At 37.2% G+C, this 25,847-nt stretch overlaps 1 protein-coding gene across 4 annotated transcripts in view; it reads right to left on the reverse strand.

Annotated features, from left to right (window-relative positions):
• The window catches only part of PPP4R4 (protein phosphatase 4 regulatory subunit 4), a 76,008-nt gene that overhangs the window by 26,349 nt on the left and 23,812 nt on the right, over nucleotides 1-25,847 (reverse strand). For all 4 annotated transcript variants that reach the window (XM_070752952.1, XM_070752942.1, XM_070752923.1 and 1 more), the window contains 10 exons: nucleotides 19,891-19,993; nucleotides 16,476-16,623; nucleotides 13,514-13,587; nucleotides 11,628-11,734; nucleotides 9,043-9,150; nucleotides 7,128-7,249; nucleotides 6,890-7,012; nucleotides 4,054-4,223; nucleotides 2,580-2,699; nucleotides 774-851 (listed from right to left, as the gene is read on the reverse strand). In XM_070752952.1, coding sequence (XP_070609053.1) covers nucleotides 774-851; nucleotides 2,580-2,699; nucleotides 4,054-4,223; nucleotides 6,890-7,012; nucleotides 7,128-7,249; nucleotides 9,043-9,150; nucleotides 11,628-11,734; nucleotides 13,514-13,587; nucleotides 16,476-16,623; nucleotides 19,891-19,993 — 1,153 coding nt within the window. The remainder of the gene's footprint in view (nucleotides 1-773; nucleotides 852-2,579; nucleotides 2,700-4,053; nucleotides 4,224-6,889; nucleotides 7,013-7,127; nucleotides 7,250-9,042; nucleotides 9,151-11,627; nucleotides 11,735-13,513; nucleotides 13,588-16,475; nucleotides 16,624-19,890; nucleotides 19,994-25,847) is intronic.

Raw genomic sequence — 25,847 nt, forward strand, 5'->3', positions numbered from 1 at the left:
GTGCCTTGGAACATATTTTTACAATCCAACCAATCAGACGTTTACATAGGGGGGTACCTTTGACCTTCCTGCCAATCAGCTTAAAGCTCTGTTAGAAGAATTGGAGCTAGACTTATGGTTGGAGGTCACCACAACATGAGGAACTGTATTAAGGGGTTGCGGCATTAGAAAGGTGAATCCCTTTCTGATTTAAGCCACACTTCTGCAATATTCATCAGAGTAGATAGATTTAAGAGGAAATACTATAGTACTCCAATATAGTTGTTCTGCTTTCCAGCATTTTAAAAATATTAGAAATTATTTCCTTTTTGTTTTCCTAGTCAGAATATTCCTAGTCCATTTCCTAGTCTGAATATTGCATGCCTTCCTTGCATAATGTTGTCTTCTATTGTTTCACCCCATACATTCTGATTTAACAATATAATTTCTGCGGCAAAATTGAATCTATCATACTAAAGTGAATCTTACTTAGCTCAGACAAATTGAATCTAAGATATAGCAAACTGGAGTGAGATCGAACTGTTATATATGCCTTTGAAGAGTGATTTCTTTTGCAAAATCAACTTTAGACATTTTCTATTTCCCCTAGGAAAGTGTTATAAGAGATACCCCTTATCACTTTCAGATGACTTTACAGTGACATCATTCTCTGTTTTTAATGTCTAGGATCATAAGACAAATAGCTATGATTCATTCTATGTTTTGAGATATCAAGATTTTCTTTCTTGGAATAATTGTGAATTATCAAATATAAACAACAAATAGGTCATTACCTCTACTGATTCATCCTGCAATAAGGCTATCAGTTCTTTATGTATAATATACACATCAGTATTTAAAAGCTTGGCAACCTGGAAAATTACAAAACAATATACAGGTGTTAGTCCTTTTAACCAATATTTTGTGTTTTAAAACAAAGCTTGAATAAGAAACTAAGGTATAGACTAAACTTAAAATGTCAACACCCATACTTTAAGAATATTGAGGTTATGTTCTTTCCTTACTATTTGCAATATAATATTATGTTGACAAAAACAGAAAAAAGAATGTATTAGCGTGTGCTTTGACAATAATCTCTTAGAAATAGTTTGCTAATTTATATAATCCAAATATATTTTGAAAAGAAATTTTGCATACATTTTGCCATGTACTTCCTACTAATGTAAAACACAGTTGATCAGATTCTAATTTTCAGATATATTAAGTATTATTCTGTCTTCTGATATTGACAAAATAGAAGAAAAAAATGAATATTATCCATGGTTTCTAAGAGTCCGAAAGTTCATTAAGAGGAGGAACAGTCTTATCCTTCTTGAAGCTAGTAGTTTGTGGAAAAATTATTATAATAATAATAAGAGTTAGAAGGGAAGCATTCTGTATTATGTTATTAAAGAAGGCATTCTGTATTATTCTATTGTGTAATAAAAAAATCTTTGTTCTCTGGGTAAAGTACTGTATTTAAGTAAGCAGCAAACTACTCAAGACAGACATAGATTACTCTCTCCCATTTTAGATCAATTACAACACTAAATCTGAAACTAAAACCTTCCTTATCAAAATGCTTAACATTAATGTCCATATCATCATGTTGGATTGGTTTATATGGTTTTATTTTTTCCCAATAGATACTTTTCAATAGTAAAGCTGAGGTTCTGCAACATTTTGAGTCCAATATGACTTCTTCATTTTGGAAGGATATTGTTGTGAACCGCCCCGAGTCTTCAGAGAGGGGCGGCATACAAATCTAATAAATTATTATTATTATTATTATTATTATTATTATTATGAGTCAACCTTGAGACTGGTGAGATTCAAACTGCCAAATTGCAGGAAGCCAGCAGTCAGTAGAAATTTATTTATTTATTTATTTTGTCAAGTACGTATTGGTACCATACAAAGATATAACAATGTTTATATACATGATACTAGTAAGAGAGAAACATTAGGGCGGGGGACGGTAAGCAATGCTGGTGCACTTATGCATGCCCCTTACTGACCTCTTAGGAATCGGGAGAGGTCAACAGTGGATAATCTAAGGGTAAAGTTTGGGTGGTTAGGTGATGATACTATAGAGTTAGGTAGTGAGTTCCATGCATCAATTACTTGGTCACTAAAGTCTTATTTCCTGCAGTTAAGTTTGGAGCAGTTTACTTTAAGTTTGTATCTGTTGTGTGTTCGTGTATTATTGTGATTGAAGCTGAAATAGTCGTTGACAGGAAGGACATTGTAGCAGATGATTTTATGGGCTAAGCTTAGGTTGTGTTTAAGGTGACGTAGTTCTAAACTTTCTAAACATAGGATTGTAAGTTTAGTTGTGTAGGGTATTCTGTTGCAAGTGGAGGAGTGGAGGGCTCTTCTAGTAAAGTATCTCTGGAAATAACCTGTAGTACTGCACTCTAATTACTGCGCCACAGTGGTTCATGGTTCTAAAGGGAGGCAATCTTTTAAGAAGTACTTTTAATAGGTTAAAATGTGGTATTCTAGGTAAGTATAAACATGTCATAATAAGATTCAATATTTAAAATATTTATTAATGTTAAGTCAAACAGTGTTTCCATAACATATATTTCCTGACTTACTTCATAGAAGCTACTAGCCATAGTATGCCTAACTGGTACTTCAGGATCATGACAGAAACAGAAGAATGTAGAATACAGTTCCAAATTGAAATTTTTGGGATCCACAAAAATCATCATGGCCTAGAAATATAAAGGATGTAATAGATAATAAATGTTGGCACATATATACCTGCCCCTTCCTCCACTTTCCTATTTCCTCTCCAAAAATAACCAGAGGAAATAGAAATTATAATTTGTCCATTTAGTTGAAGTAAGTGACAATGGCCATCAAATAAGGCAACTCTTCTTTCTTTTAATCTACCCTTTGTTAAACATTATGTTCAGCCCCACTAACCTTACTGTTCTCTGATTTAGCAGAAAAAAATTTTTTTTCAGAGGAAATAATCTCTCTTTAAAATCAGAAATACAGTGGTACCTCGTCTTACGAACTTAATTTGTTCCGTGACAAGGTTCGTAAGGTGAAAAGTTCATAAGATGAAACAATGTTTCCCATAGGAATCAATGTAAAAATTAATAATGCATGCAAGCCCAAAACTCACCCCTTTTGCCTTACGGCCCTGGAAATCCCTGCTCCGGACTTATGTTGTCAGCTGAAGCGCCCGTTCTTGTGCTGCTGGGATTCCCCTCAGGCTCCCCTCCCTGGGAAACCCCAGCTCCGGACTTCCGTTGCCAGCGAAACTCCCATTTTTGCGCTGCCGGCATTCCCCTGAGGTTCCCCTCGCTGGAAAACCTCACCTCCAGACTTCCGTGTTTTTGCAATGCTGCGATTTCCCTGAGGCTTCCCTCGCTGGGATTCAAAGCAGCACCGGCAAAAATGAAGGGAATCCCAGCAGTGCAAAAACAGGCACTTCGCTAGTAACAGAAGTACGGAGCTGGGGTTTCCCAGCGAGGGGAGCCTGTCACGCTGTGTATTGGCAGCCCCCAGAGACATCCAGAGACATTCAGTAGTTAAATAGTTAACTCATGTATGTTAATTTAGCTCCCCCCATTTATGATGTAAATCCTGGCTAGTCACTTCCTCTCTGTTCTGGAAGAGAAGGAAGAACTCCATCTTTGAAGAAAACTTTCTAACTATGTAGACGTGTTTTCTGAGCCTGTGATCAGGCATATTTGATTTTACACTTTTATACAAATAAAGTAACTTCGTTTTGAAGCTTTTCTCTCATCTTATCCATCGACCTCTGCAGTTAGTTTCATTTCAGCTCACGCGAGCTGTGATTTATGATTCTAATCACGTCAGGGCCTTCAGCTGGCAACGGAAGTCCAGAGGCGGGGCATCCCAGTGGCGGTGGCTTGGTTTCAAAAAGTGCAAATAGTTCGGAAGAAGAGGCAAAAAAATCTTAAACACCAGGTTCGTATCGCGAAAAGTTCGTTAGATGAGGCGTTCGTAAGACAAAGTACCACTGTAGTTTCACAAGTCTATCATTCACACGGATTACAGATAGATAGATAAACAAACGAGCATTTCACTCACAGGTACATTGTAAGCACAGTTCTTCCTCACTGATATGTATTTCTTTTCCTGTTCTAGGGTTTGCAGCTGAATCTGGTTGTCATTGTGCCCATTTTCCTGTTCTAATCCCAGTGTACAAAGCTTCTTATAGAACTCCAAAAATCGCAAATGCTGCTCTGGTGTAAAAATTCCTTTAAACAAATAAAATGCTTGTTCAATATTTTATTTGCATAAATTAGTTAAATGACAGCCTAGCAAATCATTGTGCTTACAGTAGCAGACATAATGAATTCAACACTTTAAATCTCTGCCATACCAGGCAGTTCGTTGACAATACAGTACTGGCAAATCTCATTTCCTCGTTCCCTAGTTGCCTCGTGCAACTGTAAACTTAACAGATTCCAAATATAACTTCTGAAAACACTTTCTATGTTAATGTGAAGAAACACAGATTTGATTAAACTAAATATTTTATTTTCTATCTTTGATTTGCAGATCAAAGAACCATAACAAAATAATCACCATGAACTTCTTGAGGCTCCCCTCTCTACACTGATGAAACCCACAATCTGTAGTGCTAACAGCAACCTAATACTTCTCCAAAATATCAAGATAAGAGTGACTGTATTCTATGTGATTTCACTTGCATTTTTCCAAACATACGGGGCTTACATCCTAAAAATATATATGAACTCCTGCTTTAGGGCTTTTCTATAATATACTAGAAATATGTAATTACCAATGTATTATTGATCTCTGAGGGGAAAAACCCTTACAGAGCACATTCTAATTTGCTTTTAGATAAAACCTTAAAGCTAACTATTTCCCCATGTCATGGATTGTTACTTTGATATGCTGAAGAGGTTTACACATGCCAATGATACAATTTACTGTATAGTGTTGGGAGTCCAAGCTTGCTTGTTTGCTTATCAGATTGGGTGTATCTTCATAAAATTTTATCTGGTTTGATAATGAAACATCTGAAAGCAAACAATCAAATTCAGAGAACACCAAAGATTCTATATTCAACTAGCTATGCACATCCTCTTCTGTGGGAGTTATACATTTCCAAAAGATTAACCCATGATCGGCAGGTCATACATGAAAGGAAATAGTAATCCCCTTCAGTGTTTATGAAGAAATCTGATTAAACATATCATCTCATTATTAGTTCTAAAGGTTGCAAAGTATATCGCAAGCTTTTGGGGACAAAGCAGACACCAAGTAGTTGAGTTGTACTGGCTTTTGTGATGTGGCTGGATTCAGGTTTTTTTCTAAATTAACAGGCAACCTGACACATGATCATTCCCAGAGAGACAACATGAAACTATTATGTATTTTGCAGGCAAGTATGGACAAACTGTTCTGTCAGTCAAAACTAGACATCGCTCTGACTGAGGCTCAGATCTGTTTTTTAACATTATTTTCAGTGCTATGGTAACTTTGAACAGTTAAACAAATGGCAGTTAAGTTTTATTTACCAAATTTTATTTGGTATTTAATTATTTGAATGAATTTAAGAGAATGTTGATAAATCATATATTTTCTAAATTATACTAAGTATTTATACTATACAGTGATCCCTCTGTGATCCCTCTATTATCGCGAGGGTTCCGTTCCAAGACCCCTCGCGATAATCGATTTTTCGCGATGTAGGGTTGCGGAAGTAAAAACACCATCTGCGCATGCGCGCCCTTTTTTCTATGGCCACGCATGCGTAGATGGTAGAGTTTGCGTTCCCCGCCGCCCACGCAAAGGGGAAACCCCGATTCGGTTCCTCGCTGCTGCTGCGCTACCGAGCAGATCAGCTGCTGGGCGGCCGAAGGAACCTTCCCTGGGTCTTCCCCCTCTTGCTGGCGGGCGGGCGAGCGGCGGGCATCAGCGAGGAGCCAGGGTTTCCCCTTTGCGTGGGCGGCCGGGAAGACCCAGGGAAGGTTCCTTCGGCCGCCCAGCAGCTGATCTGCTCGATAGCGCAGCAACAGCGAGGAGCCGAATCGGGGTTTCCCCTTTGCGTGCGGGGAAACCCCGATTTGGCTCCTCGCTGCTGCTGCGCTACCAAGCAGATCAGCTGCTGGGCGGCCGAAGGAACCTTCCCTGGGTCTTCCCGGCCGCCCACGCAAAGGGGAAACTCCGGCTCCTCGCTGATGCCCCCGCTCGCCCGCCCGCCAGCAAGAGGGGGAGAGATAGAGAAAGAGAGAGAAGGAAAGAAAGAGATGAGAGAGGGAGGAAGAGAGTGTGAGAGAGGAAGAAGCAAGATAGAGAAAGAGAGAGAGAAAGAAAGATGAGAAAGGAAGGAAGAGAGTGACGTCATCGGGTGGAAAATCGCGATATAGCGTTTCGCGAAGATCAAGATCACGAAACTCGAGGGATCACTGTATACTAAAAACTAGACTAGACTAGAATAGAATAGAATAGAATAACAGAGTTAGAAGGGACTTTGCAAGCCTTCTATCCAACCCCCTGCTAAGGCAGGAAATGTCAGACAAATGGGTATTCAATCTCTTCTTAAAAACTTCTAGTGTTGGAGCATTCACAACTACTGGAGACAAGTTGTTCCACTGATTAATTGCTCTAATTATCAGGTAATTTCTCCTTAGTTCTAGGTTGCTTCTCTCCTTAATTTAAGCAAATGTTGATTAAAAACTCATACCAATACTATCATGTCAAATATTATCTAGAGGAAAAGTGGCAGATTTTGTCACTTAATTTTGTATTTCCTTATTATATTTAATTGAATATCAAGTGATCTTTATTACAGAAGTAAGCATAATCAGGACTGCAGCATTAAATGTTTCCAACCAACCAAATAAACAAATGCAGCACACTTTAAATTGTATTGAGAACTTTTTAGTCATACCATATAGTCCATTACAAAGCTTCCCTAAATGAAAAGATAATGAAACCAGAATAGATTCATCTGCTTTAAAGGACTTTTCACAGAATGATTTCACTAATGGGAGAACAGTTTGACTTCTATCATCTGAAAGACAGAAAAGATATGATTAGAAAGGGATGAATAATCCACATATGATTATTAGCATATTAGAAACAGATCATAACAGGTAAAAAATAGCTGCAGAGCTAATGGATCTTACCTGCATCAAACATATCTAAAAGATTTACCAATGTTTCAAAAGCTGCAAGGCGAACACTGCTGCCTTCATCCCTTGCTAATTCTACTAGTTCTGGAAGCACTACATTTTTTGTTAGTTCCGTTCTACAAAAAAAAAAAAGCAAACATTTAGGAGTTAACTCATAATTGTCAACTACTATAGTATCCATACATTGGAAATGAGAGATGGCTTTCAATATATATATTTCCTTAATCTAATTCTACAGAAAAATATATTTAAACATGACTAGAATTAACGTCAATAATTGGTTTATTAAAATCAATGAGACTAACTACTAAGTAGAGTGGTTATTGCATTTAATTTCTCAGTAGTATACGCAGTAAAAATTTTAGAACAGTGTAATGTAGAGCAAAATTTGTTAGAATTTGAATGCTGAAATGCTTTCAGTAGACATTTGTTCTAATTTGTCATCAGTTGAGTCAAAGAATTGTTGGCATTCCAGTGGGAGCAGTAAACTGCTACACACAAGAGCACAAAAAACCTGCTTATCTACATCTGGTGTCTCCTTTGAAATAACTCCATCCATCCTTTTATGAGAGAATCGTGTGTGTGTGTGTGTGTGTGTGTGTGTTCCAATGTTCACTGAAAACCATGACTTTTGGCATCATCTGGAAAGTCAAGACAATGAACAGGAGGATAGAAAAATGAAATTCTAATTTTGAAAGCTCAAAACATATTATTTTTTATTTACCTGTCTCAAGATGTCAGTGTCACCATTAATTTAGTGAATTCTAGTTTAGGAAAAACGTAAACCAAAGAAGAAATTTTAGCTCTTAACTGCGATGGCATGAAAACTATGAATCTGCTGCCAACCACTCAGATTTCAATCAATGACTGCTGCCTAGGACTCTGAGGATTGATTGGAACCAAACTTCATTTAGTATTGACATAACTTAAAATGGTCACTGGATGATCATAGGTCAAAGGTTATCTGTATTCCATTATATTTGTGCAACATTCCAAGTTTAAAATCATGTTTCCTAAACACATCCAAATTGTTTACAAATATGTTAAAAACATAGAAACTAGAACAGAAGAGTACAGTATGTCACTCAATGCACTCAAGCACTAAACATAATGCAGAACCACTGATATACTGAAATAACTGTTTAACTAACTCTGGATTCACCTAATGCCAGTATAGTCACACTTATTACTTGACCAAGATTAGCTTAGTGATAATTTGAATTTGGATTTTTTTTTCAGGTATTCTAATCTTTATGACACGTTGGGTATGAGAGAAATAGCCCAGGATTCAAAGATGAGTTTGTTAACAATTGCAATTTAAGAAAAGCATACTTGACAGCAATAAGAAAAAAATTCCTTAACATATCTAATATAGCTTGGTTGTTTATAAAAGAAAAGCACTTGTAATTGGAGTACGTACCGTATTTTTCAGAGTATAAGATGCACCGGAATATAAGACACAACTTATTTTTTGGGGGAGGAAAAGAGGGGAGGGAAGTTCTGCCTACCAGGTATTAATCTGGCTAATATCCTTCAGCACATTAGTTTGCTGGTTTTGAGAAGGATAAAAAAAGCTTCTAAACAGCTGATAGAGAGAAGCAATGAAAAAAGCAGGCAAAGCATGGATTTTCACTTCACTCTAGTACCTCGTTAGGGCTGAAAAAAAGGTTAGAAAAAGTACATTCGGAGTATTAGACACATCCAAATTTTTAGCCTCTTATAAATGGGGAAAAGTGCATCGTACACTCTGAAAAATACGGTAATTTGGAAACATATATTGTATGAATTCAACCTAACATACTAAATCTATCCCATTTAAAAACCGTGTAGTCTCTTGCAAATTAATACAAATATTATCTGGAATTATTTTCACTGATTTATAAATTATGAATTATCAAGCTTTTCTCACCCTATTCCTTGAGCAATTAGTTCTAGCTGCCGGCACATGTAGGAACGAACTTCATATTCTACATCCTGGCAAAGAGATTTTACCAGGGGAAGAATTTCTCTTTTAATGCTGAAAAGGAAACAGTTAAATTGTAACAGAAAAAAATGATCTCATAATTTTGTCACGTATATTTCAAAACTGTAATAAAAGAGTAAAAAACTGGTAATTATAATTTATATAATTGTTACAATTTATTTATTTACTTATTTATTGGACTTATATGCCACCCTTCTCTGAGGATTCAGGGCAGCTTACAATACAATGGTATGTATTTACTGTATTTATATTTATTCAATGTCCGAACAACACCATAATACATATAAAAGATAATTTACACTTCTCAAATGTCAAGAACATATAAGCCACTATAACATTGTAACAATATATAATAGTGAAATATTAGAAGCGCAAATGTTAGCAAATAAATAGAACTGCAAACTCTAACTACTTTATTAATATTAAAGATATGTAAGTAGATATATAATTGGGAAATGTATTAAAAATTCTGAATCTCTGAACAGGCAATATAAATGATACAGCGCAGTACTGCATTCTAAAATTCTTTATTTTCAGTTTGTGCATGCGCCACTGGCGCTACTGGTTCTTAGAACAGGGCCGAACCAGGAGCAACCCACCACTGATACAGCGTGAATTTCATCTCTGTTCAGATCAAACAGATCTGAAAAAATCTTCTAGAAAATCAAGGTATTATTAGAGTTAAACTAAATGCTTTAAAGCTCACAATTTACTTTGGAAGCAACAGGAGATTCTTGGGAAGACAAAACATATTTTGAAAACCTGTTTTTATGGGTCATTTTGTTCTCCCTCTTTTGCTTATTTCTTTCTCTCATTTATTCATGGAAGTCTTTTGACTGGCATCAGGATGAAGGCAAGCATTCTTTGGACTTTGCTTTCATAGAATCATCACAGAACAAAATCTGACTAGCTACTTGGCATCATTCTGAAGCCAAATCATATTTTAAACAATGCTTTCTTCTTTTCCTTAGCCACACAGGGGGAAAAGACAGAAGTCAAGAAATCTAGTCGTCTAGTTATATAGGTTATCATTGTTAAAATATTGTGGATGCCTTTATTTCCTGGCTATTCACTAGAGAGTTCTCAAATGGGGCATGGGGTTGTCTCTATAACAAGATAAAAAATAAAATGAATTCATATGCAGCTAAAAAGAAGACAATGGATTCAAGAACCATTCACTGATGTTATTTTTAATATATTCCACACACACATACAGTATCCAATATGCTGTAAGCCTATCAACGTGACAACGCAAGGTCTGAAGAAAATTAAGCAAATCACAATACGCCTATCTTGAACATTCATAAATCTCAATTCTTATATAAACTCTATTCTGAGTTACACTATCATATCCTTTGAAACTAAAAGACAAGTAGACAAATCCAATACCTTTATAAGAGCAAACAAGGTGGTACTTCTGAACAAAAATGAGATTGACTGTTTCTGAAATTGCTTTCATGCTGGAGGGCATGCAATTATTGTATATCCTTCAATATGGTATACCAGTCTTGACAACAAATTTAAAAACAATTCCAAACAAAAGAACATAAAATCTAAAATGGCAACTAGTAGGGCAAAATAAAGAAAGAAATAAGAATAAAATTTGTTGAAATGACACTGTGCAGGACAAAGATGATAATTGAAGTTGTAGGAAATATTTATCCTTTTATAGAGGATACTATTCAGGACCTACAATTGCTATGTAGACTCAATTATTCCCATTTAGATTAAAAAGATGCTGCTCACCAGCGCTTTGAGAATTATGTCTTAGGATCACAGTGTAATATAAAGTTTGTCAATATCCGAAGTACACTGGTACCTCTACATAAGAACGCCTCTACTTAAGAACTTTTCTAGATAAGAACCGGGTGTTCAAGATTTTTTTGCCTCTTCTTAAGAACCATTTTCTACTTAAGAACCCGAGCCCAGAAAAATTTCCTAGGAAATTTGAGAGCGGCACGAAGGCCCGGCCAGTTTCCTGTCATTCCCCCTTTCATCCCAGCGATCTCAGGCTTTTCTGAGCTGCCAGAAGAGCCTTTCAGTGGCACTCCCTCTCTCGCCTGCCTGGGTTTCTCTCTCTGGTGCAGTGTATGGAAGGCAGCCTCACGCCGGATGTATGAGAGGCGCATGCTCCTCCTCGCCGCCTCAGAGTCCCTCTTTTTCTTTTTTTAAGCCTTAAAGTTTTGGATTTTTTTATTCCTTTCACCTCACCTTCTTCCTTCAGCAGAGACTGTTCCCCTCCTCTTCCTTCTCCTCCCAAATTCCAAGCTTTTATTTCTTTCCTAATGGGTTTGCATGCATTATTTGCTTTTATATTGATTCCTATGGGAAAAATTGCTTCTACTTACAAACTTTTCTACTTAAGAACCTGGTCACAGAACAAATTAAGTTCTTAAGTAGAGGTACCACTGTAGTATTATTTCCTATTGTAACATAACGAAGTCACCTTGTTTCCTTTGTAGAAGACCATTTATTCATTAGGACATCTAAAACATACACAAGCTACTCACATATGAGCTTCAAACTTGTTAGCTAATTTCCCCAAGATTTTACAACTAACCAGGCGAGACTGAAGCGTTTGGGAAAGCTGTGCCTTGGAAACAAGAGGATTCAGGATCTATAGGATAGAAAACAGAAGAAGAAATTCAGGTAACAAATGTGGAATTAGATAAATAAAAGTCAAGCAACAAAAATATGCATTAAGATCTACCTCAAATGCTAAAACCTTTATTAATATCATCTTTCAAAATTATCCTTGCAACAAAAGTCAACATATTTGAAATTATAGACTATATTTAATAAACTTTATTTAAAAATTATGTATCAGAAAAATATAACCTATGGCATAATGGCCAAGTTAATAAAACCACTAAGATAAACTCAAACTTTATACTCTCAGATCTAGAACAATGTAAATGTCTTTTAAGCTTTAAATACTTTACATTTAAATTTTAAATACTGTATAACTCAGTTTTCCCCATTCCATATATTCACTAATTCACTAATAACATTCACTAATCTTTGCTGTTAATATATGTTGTCGAACCAAGTTTTTAATACTCCAGGTTTCATTTGGATTAATGTCTCTAGCCAAAAAAAATTCCATTCTGAATTATCAAAGGTTTTTTCCTATGTCTAAAAATATTACAGCTGCCCTCTTTTTATTAATCTTGACAAATGTTTGTTTGTTTGTTTGTTTGTTTGTTTGTAATTTTTTATGCTACCAAACTCCCAAAGGACGCTGGGAGGCTTCCAAGGAATAAAAATAATACATTAGAACAATATAACAACAGAATAAAAACAATATAAAAGCAGTATAAAAACATTATAAACATTAATAAACCCAATCAACACACAATAAATGTGTATAATAAATGTTACTGTACCTTTTATTTTCCTTTTTTTGAATATAATTGTCTGATTTACATATACAGTTTTGGAAATGCACTTCATACATTTGGCTAAGATGTATTTGTAAAAAAAATGGCCTGTATACTTACGATTTTTTGGGGTTATTGTGTATTAATCTTATATACATCTTATTCTCAAGCTTTTGGTATTATTTTTCTTGTTTGACTTTCATTCATCATTTTCGATAAGAGTTCTACTAATACTTCTTCTATCTTTTTGTTACACAAAGTCAACAGAATTTCTGTGCCTGGAGCTTTATATATTTTAATTTTCTTTACTGCTTATTTAATCTCTTGCATTCATATTAATTTGCTTAATATTTGTCTACATTCTTTAGTAAATTCTTTAAGCTGAATTTTCAATAAATGTTTTTGAATGTCTCTTATAATTTTATGCCTGGAATATAATTCCAACAAAATATTCTTTTGTTATCACAAATGTTATATATAATAATTTTTTTCATCATATCTATATCAGCTCTCTTTCTTTCTTTTTTCTGATTTCAGATGCCAGACGTTTCCTTGTTTTATTTGCATTTTCAAAATGATTTTGTTTGCTTTTTTATCTTTTGAAATTCTATCACTTCCAATAAATCTAATTGTTAATTTATTGAACTCTTTCAGTGCTTGTCGATTGAGACTAATTTTATGAATCTATCCTGTCTTTTATTCTCTCTTCTGATTATAATTTCTATAATGTTCTTTTTTCCTGATACGTTGCAAGCCCTATTAAAATTCCTCTCATATAGGTTTTACTTATCTCCCATACAGTTGTCTCTTGTGACATATTTTTACAAACAATAATTCTTATTTCTATAATTCTTTAAGCAACACTATATGATTGGCATTTCTTTAAGTAACACCTATCATTCGTCTCCATTTGAAGATAATTTCTGAAACTAGGATATTACAATTAGAGCATGGTCTGCATACATCACTGAACCAATATTATTTTTCCCACTAATATCGTGGGAAAACAATATTACCTCATGTCTAATAGTTTCTTTTGGAAGAGCTTCTATTGCAGCAAGAAGTGTGTCCAGCCAAGCATTACTGACACCTGTGAAGTACAAATAAACTACAGATATAATTATAATAATAATAATAATAATAATAATAATAATAATAATTAATAATAATTAATAATAATAATAATTTATTAGATTTGTATGCCGCCCCTCTCCGGAGACTTGGAGTAGCTCACAACAACAATAAACAGTGTACAAATCCAATATTAAAAACAATTTAAAAACCCTTATAATTAAAATAATCATACAACTCAATCAAACCATACATAAATCATAATAGCTGGGGGGCATATCAACTTCCCCATGCCTGGCAACATAGGGGGGGTTTCAACAGCTTGCGAAAGGCGGGGAGGGGGGGCAGTTCTAATCTCTGGGGGGTGTTGATTCCAGAGGGCCAGGGCCACCACAGAGAAGGCTCTTCCCTGGGTTCCGCCAGACGGCATTGCTTAGTTGATGGGACCCAGAGAAGGCCAACTTTGTGAGACCTGATCGGCCGCTAGGATTCATGCAGCAGAAGACGGTCCCGAAGGTGTTCTGGTCCAATGCCATGTAAGGCTTTATAGGTCATGACCAACACTTTGAATTGTGACTGGAAGCTGATCAGCAGCCAGTGCAGGCCGCGGAGTGTTGATGAGACATGAGCATATCTAAGAAAGCCCATGATTGCTCTCGTAGCCGCATTCTGCACAATCTGAAGTTTCCGAACACTCTTCAAAGGTAGCCCCATGTAGAGAGCATTGCATAACCTCGAGGTGATGAGGGCATGAGTGACTGAGAGCATAGACTCCCTGTCCAAATAGGGCCGCAACTGGTGCACCAGGCGGACCTGGACAAACGCCCCCCTCGCCACAGCTTAAAGATGGTTCTCTAATGTTAGCTATGGATTGAGGAGTACGCCCAAGTTGTGGACCCTCTCTGAGGGGGTCAATAATTCCCCCAAGGGTAATGGATGGACAGATGGAATTGTCCTTGGGAGGCAAAACCCACAGCCACTCCATCTTGTCAGGGTTCAGTTTGAGCCTGTTGACACCCATCCAGACCCTAACAGCCTCCAGGCACCGGCACATCACTTCCACTGCTTCGCTGACTGGACATGGGGTGGAGAAGTACAACAGGGTATCAGCAGCATACTGATGATACCTCACCCCATGCCCTTGGATTATCTCACCCAGCGGTTTCATGTAGATATTGAATAGCAGGGGGGAGAGGACTGACCCCTAAGGCACCCCTCAAGGGAGAGACCTAGAGGTCGACCTATGACCCTCCACTAACACCGACTGTGACCGACCATAGAGGTAGGAGGAGAACCACTGTAGAACAGTGCCCCCCAGTCCCAGCCCCTCAAGCCGATGCAGAAGGATACCGTGGTTGATGGTATCAAAAGCCACTGAGAGATCAAGAAGCACCAGGACAGAGGATAAACCCCTGTCCCAGGCCCGCCAGAGATCATCCATCAGTGCGACCAAAGCAGTTTCCTTGCTGTAGCCGGGCGTGAATCCTGACTGCTGAGGGTTGGAGACTGGACGATAGTTATTAAGTACGGCTGGGTCCAGAGAAAGCTTCTTGAGGGGCCGCATGAGTGCCTCCTTGTAGGGAGCTGGGAAGGACCCCCCCTCAGAGAAGCATTGATAATCTTTTGGACCCAGCTCCGTGTCACCTCTCTGCTGGCCGAAACCAACCAAAAGGGACATGGATCCAGTAAACAGGTGGCGGAACTCACAACTCCAATGGCCTTGTCCACTTCATCAGGTGTCACCAGGTCAAACTCCTCCCAGACAGATGGACAAGGACAGGCCCCAGTCAACTCGACTGACTCGTTGTCAGCCGACACGGCTATCCAATCGGAGTCATAGTCCATCCGAATCTGAGCAACTTTATCAGTGAAAAATGAGTTAAAGTCCTCGGCACTGCTCCGCAAGGGCTCCCCAACCCCCCTCTGGTTAAGAAGGGAGTGGGTCACCCTGAACAGAGTGGCCTGCCGGGATTCCGCTTATGCAATCAAGGCGGCATGATACACGCATCTTGCCGCCTTGAGCGCCACTTTGTAAGTCTTAATATGAGCTCTTACAAGTGTTCGATCAGACTCAGATTTACTTTTCCTCCAACGCTTCTCCAGACGTCGCTTCTGGCGTTTCAACACCTGCAGTTCCTCGGTAAACCAAGGAACTCTCCGGGGTCTAGAACCACAGAGGTATATAAACACTACAAACCAGTTCTGTAAAATTCTTTTAGACAATGACTTCAATTAATCTTGTGATAACAGTAACACTAACATAAATATATAATGTATATATTATAGAAATTAGTATGTTAAAATATAATAAAAGCCTAGACTGAACTTACCTAAGAGTTTACTGATCGCATTGTTCAGTGACCATATGAAGTTTTGACAGTGCTAAAAAATTAACTTTAAGCCTATGTCCACATTAACAACTTTTGTAGTGTCCTCAGCCTTGTGATTACTATTACAGTCAGTACATATTGTCTTGTGCCTGATCTGTTTTTCTTTTTGTTTCCCCCTTGCAAAGATGAGAGATTGAAGAAGGGATCACAAGTGAGTATGTAGGCACAAAGCCTACTGAATACATTGGGTTGTATGTATAGCACTCTCAAGGTTTTAATCCCTGAGCATTGTTGGGATTGCTAGTACCACCTCATTCCTTTTGATGTGTCTTCCTCATTATGTGACTGATTACTGTCTTGTAATCTCCCCTTTTTAATAATTTTATTAAAAGGGTTTTATTTTTTATTTTAATAAAAAGGGTGAAATAAAGCAAAAGCTAATCAACTACATTATATAGAACTAGCAAACCTATTCTGTAATTACTTATTTTATTCCCACATGTATTGCTTTAAATAGTAAATTATCAGGAAAAAAAGCAGAGCAAACTAAGCAATCAGCAATATGGCATTCTCTGACCTGCATCTCTGTGTTCCAGATTCTGTAGAATAAGTTGTAAGAATGAGTGAGAATAAGTATGGATTGATATTGACTCTTCTTGAAGAATTGTCAAAAGAGAAACAGCTGCTGTTAATTGCATTTCCACACCTGCAACAGGTAGAACTTCCTATATAATCAGAAAAAATAATAACTAAGCAAAAGATATACACACATTAAAAACAAATATAACAAGTAAAGCTTACTATTTGTAAAATGTACCACACCTTAATCATATCTAATTTATAATTATTGTGTTTTATTGTAGTTTTGCTTTCTCACACTTTTAGGACAATTGAACACAGCTGCCTTAACATGCCCATTTCTTCTCAGGCATTCCACCATGACTGACCCAACAAAGGCATTCTTACTTGGCTGGGTCTCCACCGTTGCTCCTCTACCGCTATTGGTCCACCAGCTTTCTTCCTCTGCCTTTCCTCCTCTGCCTCTTCATCCTGGAGGGATACCTTTCCACAGGCTGTGTGGGAGATTTAAATATGCATCTTGGCAGCCAACCACATGCCAATGGGTGGGCAGCCTCAGGCACAGGGAGATGGGGAATATTGTTTTGATGTGCAGGCAAGGAGAAGGAAAAAAGCAGCCTATACAGGAGTGCTTGGGGGGGGGGAGGCAATTTTTTGGTATGTGAAACCCTCCTTGTTTTCACCCCTTCCTGCTCTTTCCTCCAGTGGCACCTGAACAGATTTGAAGGAGGTTATTAAAAAAGGCAAGGGAGAAAAGGGGGAGTTCCCTTGTATTCTTTTAGTTTTGGAATGAACTCATCCCTTCCTTTCACCCAACCTGTGGCAGGACAAGATTCAAATTTCTCACTTCTTGACCACGAAGCAAAAATACTCACTTTTCCTCACCTATTGTATCTCCCCCACTCTGATGTTTTTGGGGCGTGAAGGCCTTAGAGTCTTCACGTTTGTTTCCGTCTGTTTGTATATTGTGCATATGTAAAAGTGAGCCACTTTGGAGTGGAAGGAGGGTAGGATTAGGCTGTAACCCTTCATTCAAAACTAGCCAAACTTTTTTTGCCTGCTCTTTTGTCTTCCTGTGATTGCAAGGTTCTCTCTTTAAGAATAGAATAGAATGGAATGGAATGGAATAGAATAGAATAGAAGAATAGAATTTTATTGGCCACGTTTTATTGGACACACAAGGAATTTGTCTTGGTGCATATGCTCTCAGCATACATAAAGAAAAGTCTGCCACTTGAAGAAATTGTTTCAGCATTGCTGTTTCTCATTAATATTTGGAAGGAAATATTGGCTTTGCAGTATTTTGCAGCTAAGCGGTGAAGCCAGATCAGCTTTATTAACCTTGTTATTATGCCAGGTGTGTGTGTGTGTGTGTGTGTGTGTGCAGCCTCCTGAAAGGCTGAGAAGGGAAAGGCCCTGCCCCCAACTATCCCCCCCCATAAGGGCCACTTTTCCCCCCCTTCCCCTTGAATACACATAAAAGCACCGTTCCCCACCTCCCATCCCCATGCCTTAGGCCGCCCACTTCTCGACATGAGGATTGGCTGCCTGGATGCATATTTAAATGTCCCACACAGCCAAATGGTTGTGGAAAGGTATCCCTCCATGAAATGCCCAGGATGAAGAGGCAGGAGAAGAACACTGGCGGACCAATGGCAGGAGAGAAGTACCAGTGAAGAGCCAGCCAAGAAAGAATGCACTTGTTGGGTCAGCCATTGTGGAATGCCTGATAGGAAGGGCTTGTTAAGGCAGCTGTATTCAGTTGTCCCATTCCAACATTATTTTGATTGTTTGAAGAATATTTTAGCAATGAATAAATCTTTGGATTAGCATAAATTGTTTCAATTCTTTTTCCTGGATCATATTGAGGTGGTGCATTGGTTAGAGTGCAGCACTGCAGGCCAATTCAGGTGACTACTAGCTGAAGTTCAGCAGTTCATACCTCACTGGTTCAAGGTTGACTCAGCCTTCCATCTGTGCGAGGTCAGTAGAATGAGGTTCCAGATTGCTGGGGGCAATATGTTGACTCTGTAAACCACTTAGAGAGGGCTGTAAAAGCACTATGAAGTGGTATATAAGTCTAAGTGCTATTGTTATTGTTATACAATCTGATTATATATTCCAGCTATTTTTTTCTATAATCTAGGAAACAAATATAGTATGGATCTAAAGCTACTTTTATTAATACAGCTACAGTAACCAAATCTCAGGAGAGAATATTTTATCAGCTGGAAACTTGACCAGAGGCTTATTTAGGGATTTGGAACACATAGAATATACATAGAATAAAATATATATTCTATTTATAAATATCTAATTTCCCAGCTTTTTCTTGTTGTTCAAGAATCGAATCAAGTACCCCTCTCTGTGTGAACTCTGAGCAACTACATTGATAGATAAACTGATTTAAATGTAAGTAAATTATTTTTACAATATGTTATGGAATATTACTAGTTTTGGTCAACACAAGAGAGGGATTAAATTTAATAGAAAACTGAATATTATATTTACAGAGTATCTTATCCAAGAGTATTTAGGGGCAAGGGAAGATTGAATTTGATCTGAATAAAGTACAGGTAGTCCTTGACTTACGACTACAACTGAGCCTGAAACTTCTGTTACTAAGTGAGACATTTGTGAAGTGAGTTTTGCCCCATTTTGCAACCTTAGTTACTTTAGTAATTTGTGAATGTGAATCTGGCTTCCCATTGACTTTGATTGTCAGAAGCTTACAAAAAGTGATCACATGACCCAGGGACATATGACACTGGGATACTGCAACGATCATACATATGAGTCAGTTGCCAAGTGTCTGAATTTTGATCACATGATCATGGGGATTGCAATGGTCTCAAGTCACTTTTTTCAGTGCCACTGTAAGTTTGAAGGGTTATTAAACAAACTGTTGTAAATTGAGGACTATACAGGTAGTCTTTGACTTATTATCACAATTAAGCCCAACATTTCTGCAATTAAGCAAGATAGTTGTTAAGAAAATTTTGCCTTACTTTATAACTTTTCTTGCCACAGTTAACCATTATAATTGTTAAATTGTAACACAGCTGTTAAGTGAATCTGGCTTTCCCATTGACAGAAGGTTCCAAAAGATGATGATGTGACCTTGGGAGACTGCAAGAGTCAAAAATATGAGGCAATGAGCAAGAGTCCAGATTTTGATAATGTGACCATGGGAATGCTGTAATAGACATAACTGGGAAAAAAGTCGTAAGTCACTTTTTTCAGGGCTGTTGTAATTTCTAACTATCACTAAATGAATCATTGTAAGTCAACGTCTACCTGTACATAATGTTGCTTTAATAAAATATTCACAGCTATTAAAATCAGTGAGAGTTTTGTTCTTAGTCTAACTGTAATGCATACAATACTTTAATAGGAAATCATGCTGTACCTACTCGAACTTTTGGCAAGACTCTCCTCAGTGTCTCTGTAGGATTCTGTCGCATCAGGACTGGAAGATTTGCAACCACACTTGTCCCCTGGATGTCTTGACCAGAACTTATTTTTCAAAAAAGAACAAAAAAAATTTAAACATTTTCTATTAGATCAAGTTTAATAAAAAGAAAAGAAAAATTGCTAGGAAATGAAAGCTCATATCATAAAAATATATAAACCAGATAAATCATTTTTAAAAATAAAAACACGTGTAAAAATAATTTACACATATTATTAGGAGAACACAATAAAAGGAACTCAGTAAAACATAACCCAGTGATTATGATTTGCTTTAAATGAATTCAAAATATTTCAACTTTTGCTATCAGACCTTCCTCCGCATATCATTTAACTGATTTACATAACATGTTCCTCAGACAACTGAGCTAAATTTTCAGCTTATAACAATGTAGATTTAGTAATCCAAGATCACATGTTTTGGAATATTTATCATTTCAAAATTATTATTGGAATAAGAACCATATTTTGACATCATTATATTTTAGAACATAATAATCTAATGTGAATAGAGTAATAAGAAAATAAGAAGAGCCATGCTGAATCAGACCAAAGCCCATCAAGTCCAGCATTCTGTGTCACACAGTGACCCACCAATTGTACATGGGGATCTTGAGCAGAAAGAGAAGGCAAAACCTTCCCTTTCCCTTGACCCCCAACAAATGGTACTCAAGGGAATCATGCCTGCCTCAACCAACATAGAGGCGGCACATGGACATCCATTCCAATAACCACCACTACACTTGGCATCCATGAATCTGACTAATCCTGCCTTAAAGTGATCCCTTTCTTGGATTGTCTCAGAAAGCTTGGTTTCCATCGGTTGGTAGCTATAATTGGGTTTCTTTGCCCCGATATGCCTAACAACTTGAGAAAAATGATTTTGTATATTTTGTAGCAGTTCTTTGAGTGGTTCCCTGAATTCACACCCATGGGTAATGTGCTTACACAAAGTCGTATTCAAACCTGACACAACTTAAAAGATTTGCCCTCCCATGTATATAATTGATTAGCTGAACCTTTCCAGATTTTAAAAATTAACACAGCATATCTTAAGGAAAAATAAGATCACCCGAGACACAGCAAAGTAGAGGAGTGGGCCGTGAGGATTTATAATTGACCACTCAAAGGACACAGTTAGAAGTAAATATCCAGTTCTTTTTCATCATGATCTCTTCATATACAAGTTTCAGCAGCAAATTATTTATCTGGAGGGGGATCTGGAGAAGGAGAATGAAAGAGATGACAGCCTTTCTAATGGTTGTGTCTTTATGGGAGTGGAGGTCCAGCTTATAGTACAGGTTTAAATTGGGAAATTAATTTTGGTTGGGAGAATATTGGAACGACTACAGTACAAATTGAAATGGAGTAGGGCAGTGTTTCCCAAAGTGTGGTACGCATACTCCCAGGGGTATGGGAAGAGTTTGGTCCTGGTACGCGTTCAGAAAAATTTCTGAAATACATCTTGCCTTTTCCAAATTCATATTTATGTGAAGTTGCTTTTTCAGCATTTGTAGACATTAAGTTGAAAAAAAGGAACAGACTATTGGACATGGAACCACATCTCAGATTAAAATTAACAACCAGGGAACCAAATAATGACGATCTGCCATCTCAGCACAAACAATTTTATCCTTCTCATTGATCCAAATAAATATTATTTATAACATAACTTCTATTTATATTTTATTATGAATAATTTTATTTTTCTTTTATTATTTTGTGTATGTACCAAAAAAAGAAAAAAGAAAAATATTTTGATTGTTATTAAAATGCATCCATTTTTTTTTTTTGATGAGGGGTACTTAGTGTTACCGATATTATAGAAGAGGTACACATATGTCAAAAGTTTGGGGAGTAGAGTGTTTGCTCAGTAATTACAAATATAATGATGGGTGCTATTATAGGTGTCATTCAACAGATGAAATTTCTTGCCTTTAGTTTCTTTAGCATATTACCACTGTTTTCAAACAGCAACAGCATGATGAGTTCCGTATGTATGAGCAAAACCAAAGAAAGATCTGAATTACAAAGAAGTAGGATTACTTATGTGATTAGTATTTCTCTGACATATTGTGTTATGCTGTTATTTTTGTTTAACTGTTCTGATCTTAATATGTATTTAGGTATGTAAGCTGCTTCCAAATCATTTCAACTGGGACATATGAACCAAGCAGAAAAGGAAGGGAAGGAAGATAGGAAGATGATACCAGGCTGATGTTACACTATGGACAGTGAAAATGCCATTTTGGTATACGGCTAAACAGAACTATATATGGTAATTATGTGAAACTAATAGAACCTAAATTTGCCTACTTGCTTGATAAAATGTTGCTTCTGCTTAAAAATGCTGGCAAATGAGATTTCTTCTTCTACAAAAAATGAGCATATGCAGTGGGGGGGAAAGTATTTAGCCAGACACCAGTTGTGCACGTTCTCCCACTGAAAAAGATGAGAGAGGACTTTAATTGACCTCATAAGTAGATCTCAACCATGAGAGACAACATGAGAAAACACATCCGGAAAATCACGTTGTCTGATTTTTAACCAATTTATTTGCAAATTGTAGTGGAAAATAAGTATTTGGTCACCTACAAAGAAGCAAGATTTCTGGCTCTGACAGACCTATAATTTCTTCTTTAAGAGGCTCCTCTGTCCTCCACTCATTACCTGTAGTAATGGCACCTGTTTGAACTTGTTATCAGTATAAAAGTCACCTGTCCCCAACCTCAAACAGTCACACTCCAAACTCCACTATGGTGAAGACCAAAGAGCTGTGGAAGGACACCAGAAACAAAATTGTAGCCCTGCACCAGACTGGGAAGACTGAATCTGCAATAGGCAAGCAGCTTGGTGTGAAGAAATCAACTCTGGAAGCAATAATTAGAAAATAAAAGACATACAAGACTACTGATAATCTCCCTCAATCTGGAGCTCCACGCAAAATCTCATGGGGGGGGGAGGTCAAAATGATCACAAGAACAGTGAGGAGAAATCTCAGAACCACACTGGGGAACCTAGTGAATGACCTGCAGAGAGCTGGGACCAACATAACAAAGGCTACCATCAGTAACACACTATGCCGCCAGGGACTCAGATCCTGCTTAAGCCAGTATATGTCCGGACCCATCTGAAGTTTGCTAGAGAGCATTTGGATGATCCAGAAGAGTATTGGGAGAATATCATATGGTCAGATGAAACCAAAGTAGAATTGTTTGGTAGAAACACAACTCGTTCTGTTTGGAGGAGAAAGAATGCTGAGTTATATCCAAAGAACATCATACCTACCGTGAAGCATGGGGGTGGCAACATCATGCTTTGGGGCTGTTTCTCTGCAAAAAGACCAGGATGACTGATCTGTGTACATGAATGAATGAATGAATGAATGAATGAATGAATGAATGAATGGGGCCATATATTGTGAGATTTTGAGTGCAAACCTCCTTCCATCAGCAAAGGCATTGAAGATGAAACGTGACTGGGTCTTTCAGCATGACAATGATCCCAAGCACACCGCCAGGGCAACGAAGGAGTGGCTTTGTAAGAAGCATGTCAAGGTCCTGGAGTGGCCTAGCCAGTCTCCAGATCTCAACCCTATAGAAAACCTTTGAAGGGAGTTGGAAGTCCGTGTTGCCCAGCGACAGCCCCAAAACATCACTGCTCTAGAGGAATAAGCCAACATACCAGCAATAGTGTGTGACAACCTTGTGAAGACTTACAGAAAACGTTTGACCTCTGTCATTGCCAACAAAGAATATATAACAAAGTACTGAGATGAACTTTAGTTATTGACCAAATACTTATTTTCCACCATAATTTGCAAATAAATTTGTTTAAAATCAGACAATGTGATTTTCTGGATGTGTTTTCTCATGTTGTCTCTCATGGTTGAGGTCCATCTATGATGTCAATTACAGGTATCTCTCATCTTTTTAAGTGGGAGAAATTGCACAATTGGTGTCTGACTAAATACTTTTTTCCCCACTGTATCAAAGAACATAACATGGGTCCAAAACTAATATTCTGCCCTTCTTATCCTAAATTCTGAAAGCAGAAATTGTTTCTGAAAATCCAATTATGATGCCTCACTACTTATTTCATACTTAAAATACTACCAAACAAATATAGACTAATAGTGGTTTACAAAGTTGTCAACAAAACATATGAGATTTATTTGTATGGTACTCAATCCCCAAAAGCTCTAAGTAGCTAAAGCCAACCTCATCATAAAATAAGACACTAATTACAAACAAAACAAAAACCTAGAAGCCAAAACTGTTCAAATTTTTTTTAAAAAAACGCAGAAAATTATAGCAATCATCTACTTGCAGTTTCTTTTCTAATCAAAGCATTCCCTCCTCCTGTTATGCCAGATGGAATTGGCAGTTCTTAGCAGCTTTCCTAAAGCTTAGAAGAAACATAGACAACCAAAACTTTGCAGGAAGGGAATTTCAAAGTATGGGGGTGTCTGTGCTGGTCATTAATCAGATTATCACTTAACTTTTTGTGGTTGTTGTTAAACAAATCCATAGTTTTGAACTGCCATGGTGAATGCCACGGTCATTGAATAAACCCATTGTCCACAATGAGCATTTTATCTAGAAATCGGAAGTAGTGTGGTACAATAGGGGCTGCTTGTCAAACACCCATTTGACCATAGGGAGCATCAAAATGTCAAAACTGGGTCATATGTTCCTGGTTTTGGGTCCTTTGTAACGTCAAACAATTTTAAGCGACAGTTGACGACCACCTGTACTTACAACTATAATTCTGGGCTCCAGTACTGCCATAACTCAATCTGTAGGCGCAATGGAGTCATTTACGAATTATAACTTGTACTTTGAATCACACCTAGAAGCCAAATGGCGGCCAGTGTAACTATAACCAGTTAGGTAACTCACATATACTAGAATATACCTAACAGTGCTCAGGCACCTCCATTCTGTATCAACTATAAATTCCAAATGTTCTTCAAGGTTTATAGCCCATGGTGATGGGGAATGCCTCATAATTGGTACACAAGAGGAAATGTGTAAAAACCCTTCTGCCTACAGCTGCCATTTATTCAGTGAGCAGGAATTGTCAATCAAGAAACCTCCAAATTACAAACTATCAGTAACTAATGAAAGTTACAATAAATTACAGCAGTAGTGATAATGAAAAACAAATCAATTACATAAAGTATAAATCATTCAATATAAAATAAACTAAAGACTATGATAATGAACTATTCAACTATTCAACCAAGCATTCCTTAGAAGTTCCATTTTTAATAGCTTCCACAAAATTAAAAGGAATTAAGCAATAATTAATTCTAAGGTGAGACATTTTCACAAGCATGGAGCAGCTATTAAGAAACAATATCTCTTGGTATGCATTCTTCACATTTACTATACTGTACTTACTATATTTACTATATAAAAATTCTCAATATGAGGTCCCTTCAACCCTGTGATTTTTAAAAGATGTCTATTTTCCTTATATCTTACTTAAACAATATACAAATGTATAAACACGCATGACCTCTTGCAGTTGTGCAACAATTCTAGGCTAATTCACCACTTGAGTCCTCTTCCTTGCCTGTCTGGATCCCAACATTCCCAAAAGTTTTTTAGAGTCCATAGAGTACAAGCAGCACACGTGTTAACATCTCTTTAAACCAAATATGGTGGGAAAATTGAAATAAATTACTGAAACAAGCACATCTGCATTTTTATCCTATATGACTTTTTTAGGTGTTTCCAAAAATTGCAGTCTGGTAGGTATGCTACCTACAAAAAAGAAGTTGATTCTGATTAATTTCATGAATAACGTTAATTAACATTACAAAAGCAAAACAAAAGAAATCAACACCTCCCACTCCCACTAACAGGCACTGCCAACAATATCAGCATTCACA

This window comes from Erythrolamprus reginae, chromosome 1, assembly GCF_031021105.1.
Source record: "Erythrolamprus reginae isolate rEryReg1 chromosome 1, rEryReg1.hap1, whole genome shotgun sequence".
Taxonomy (NCBI): Eukaryota; Metazoa; Chordata; class Lepidosauria; order Squamata; family Dipsadidae; genus Erythrolamprus; species Erythrolamprus reginae.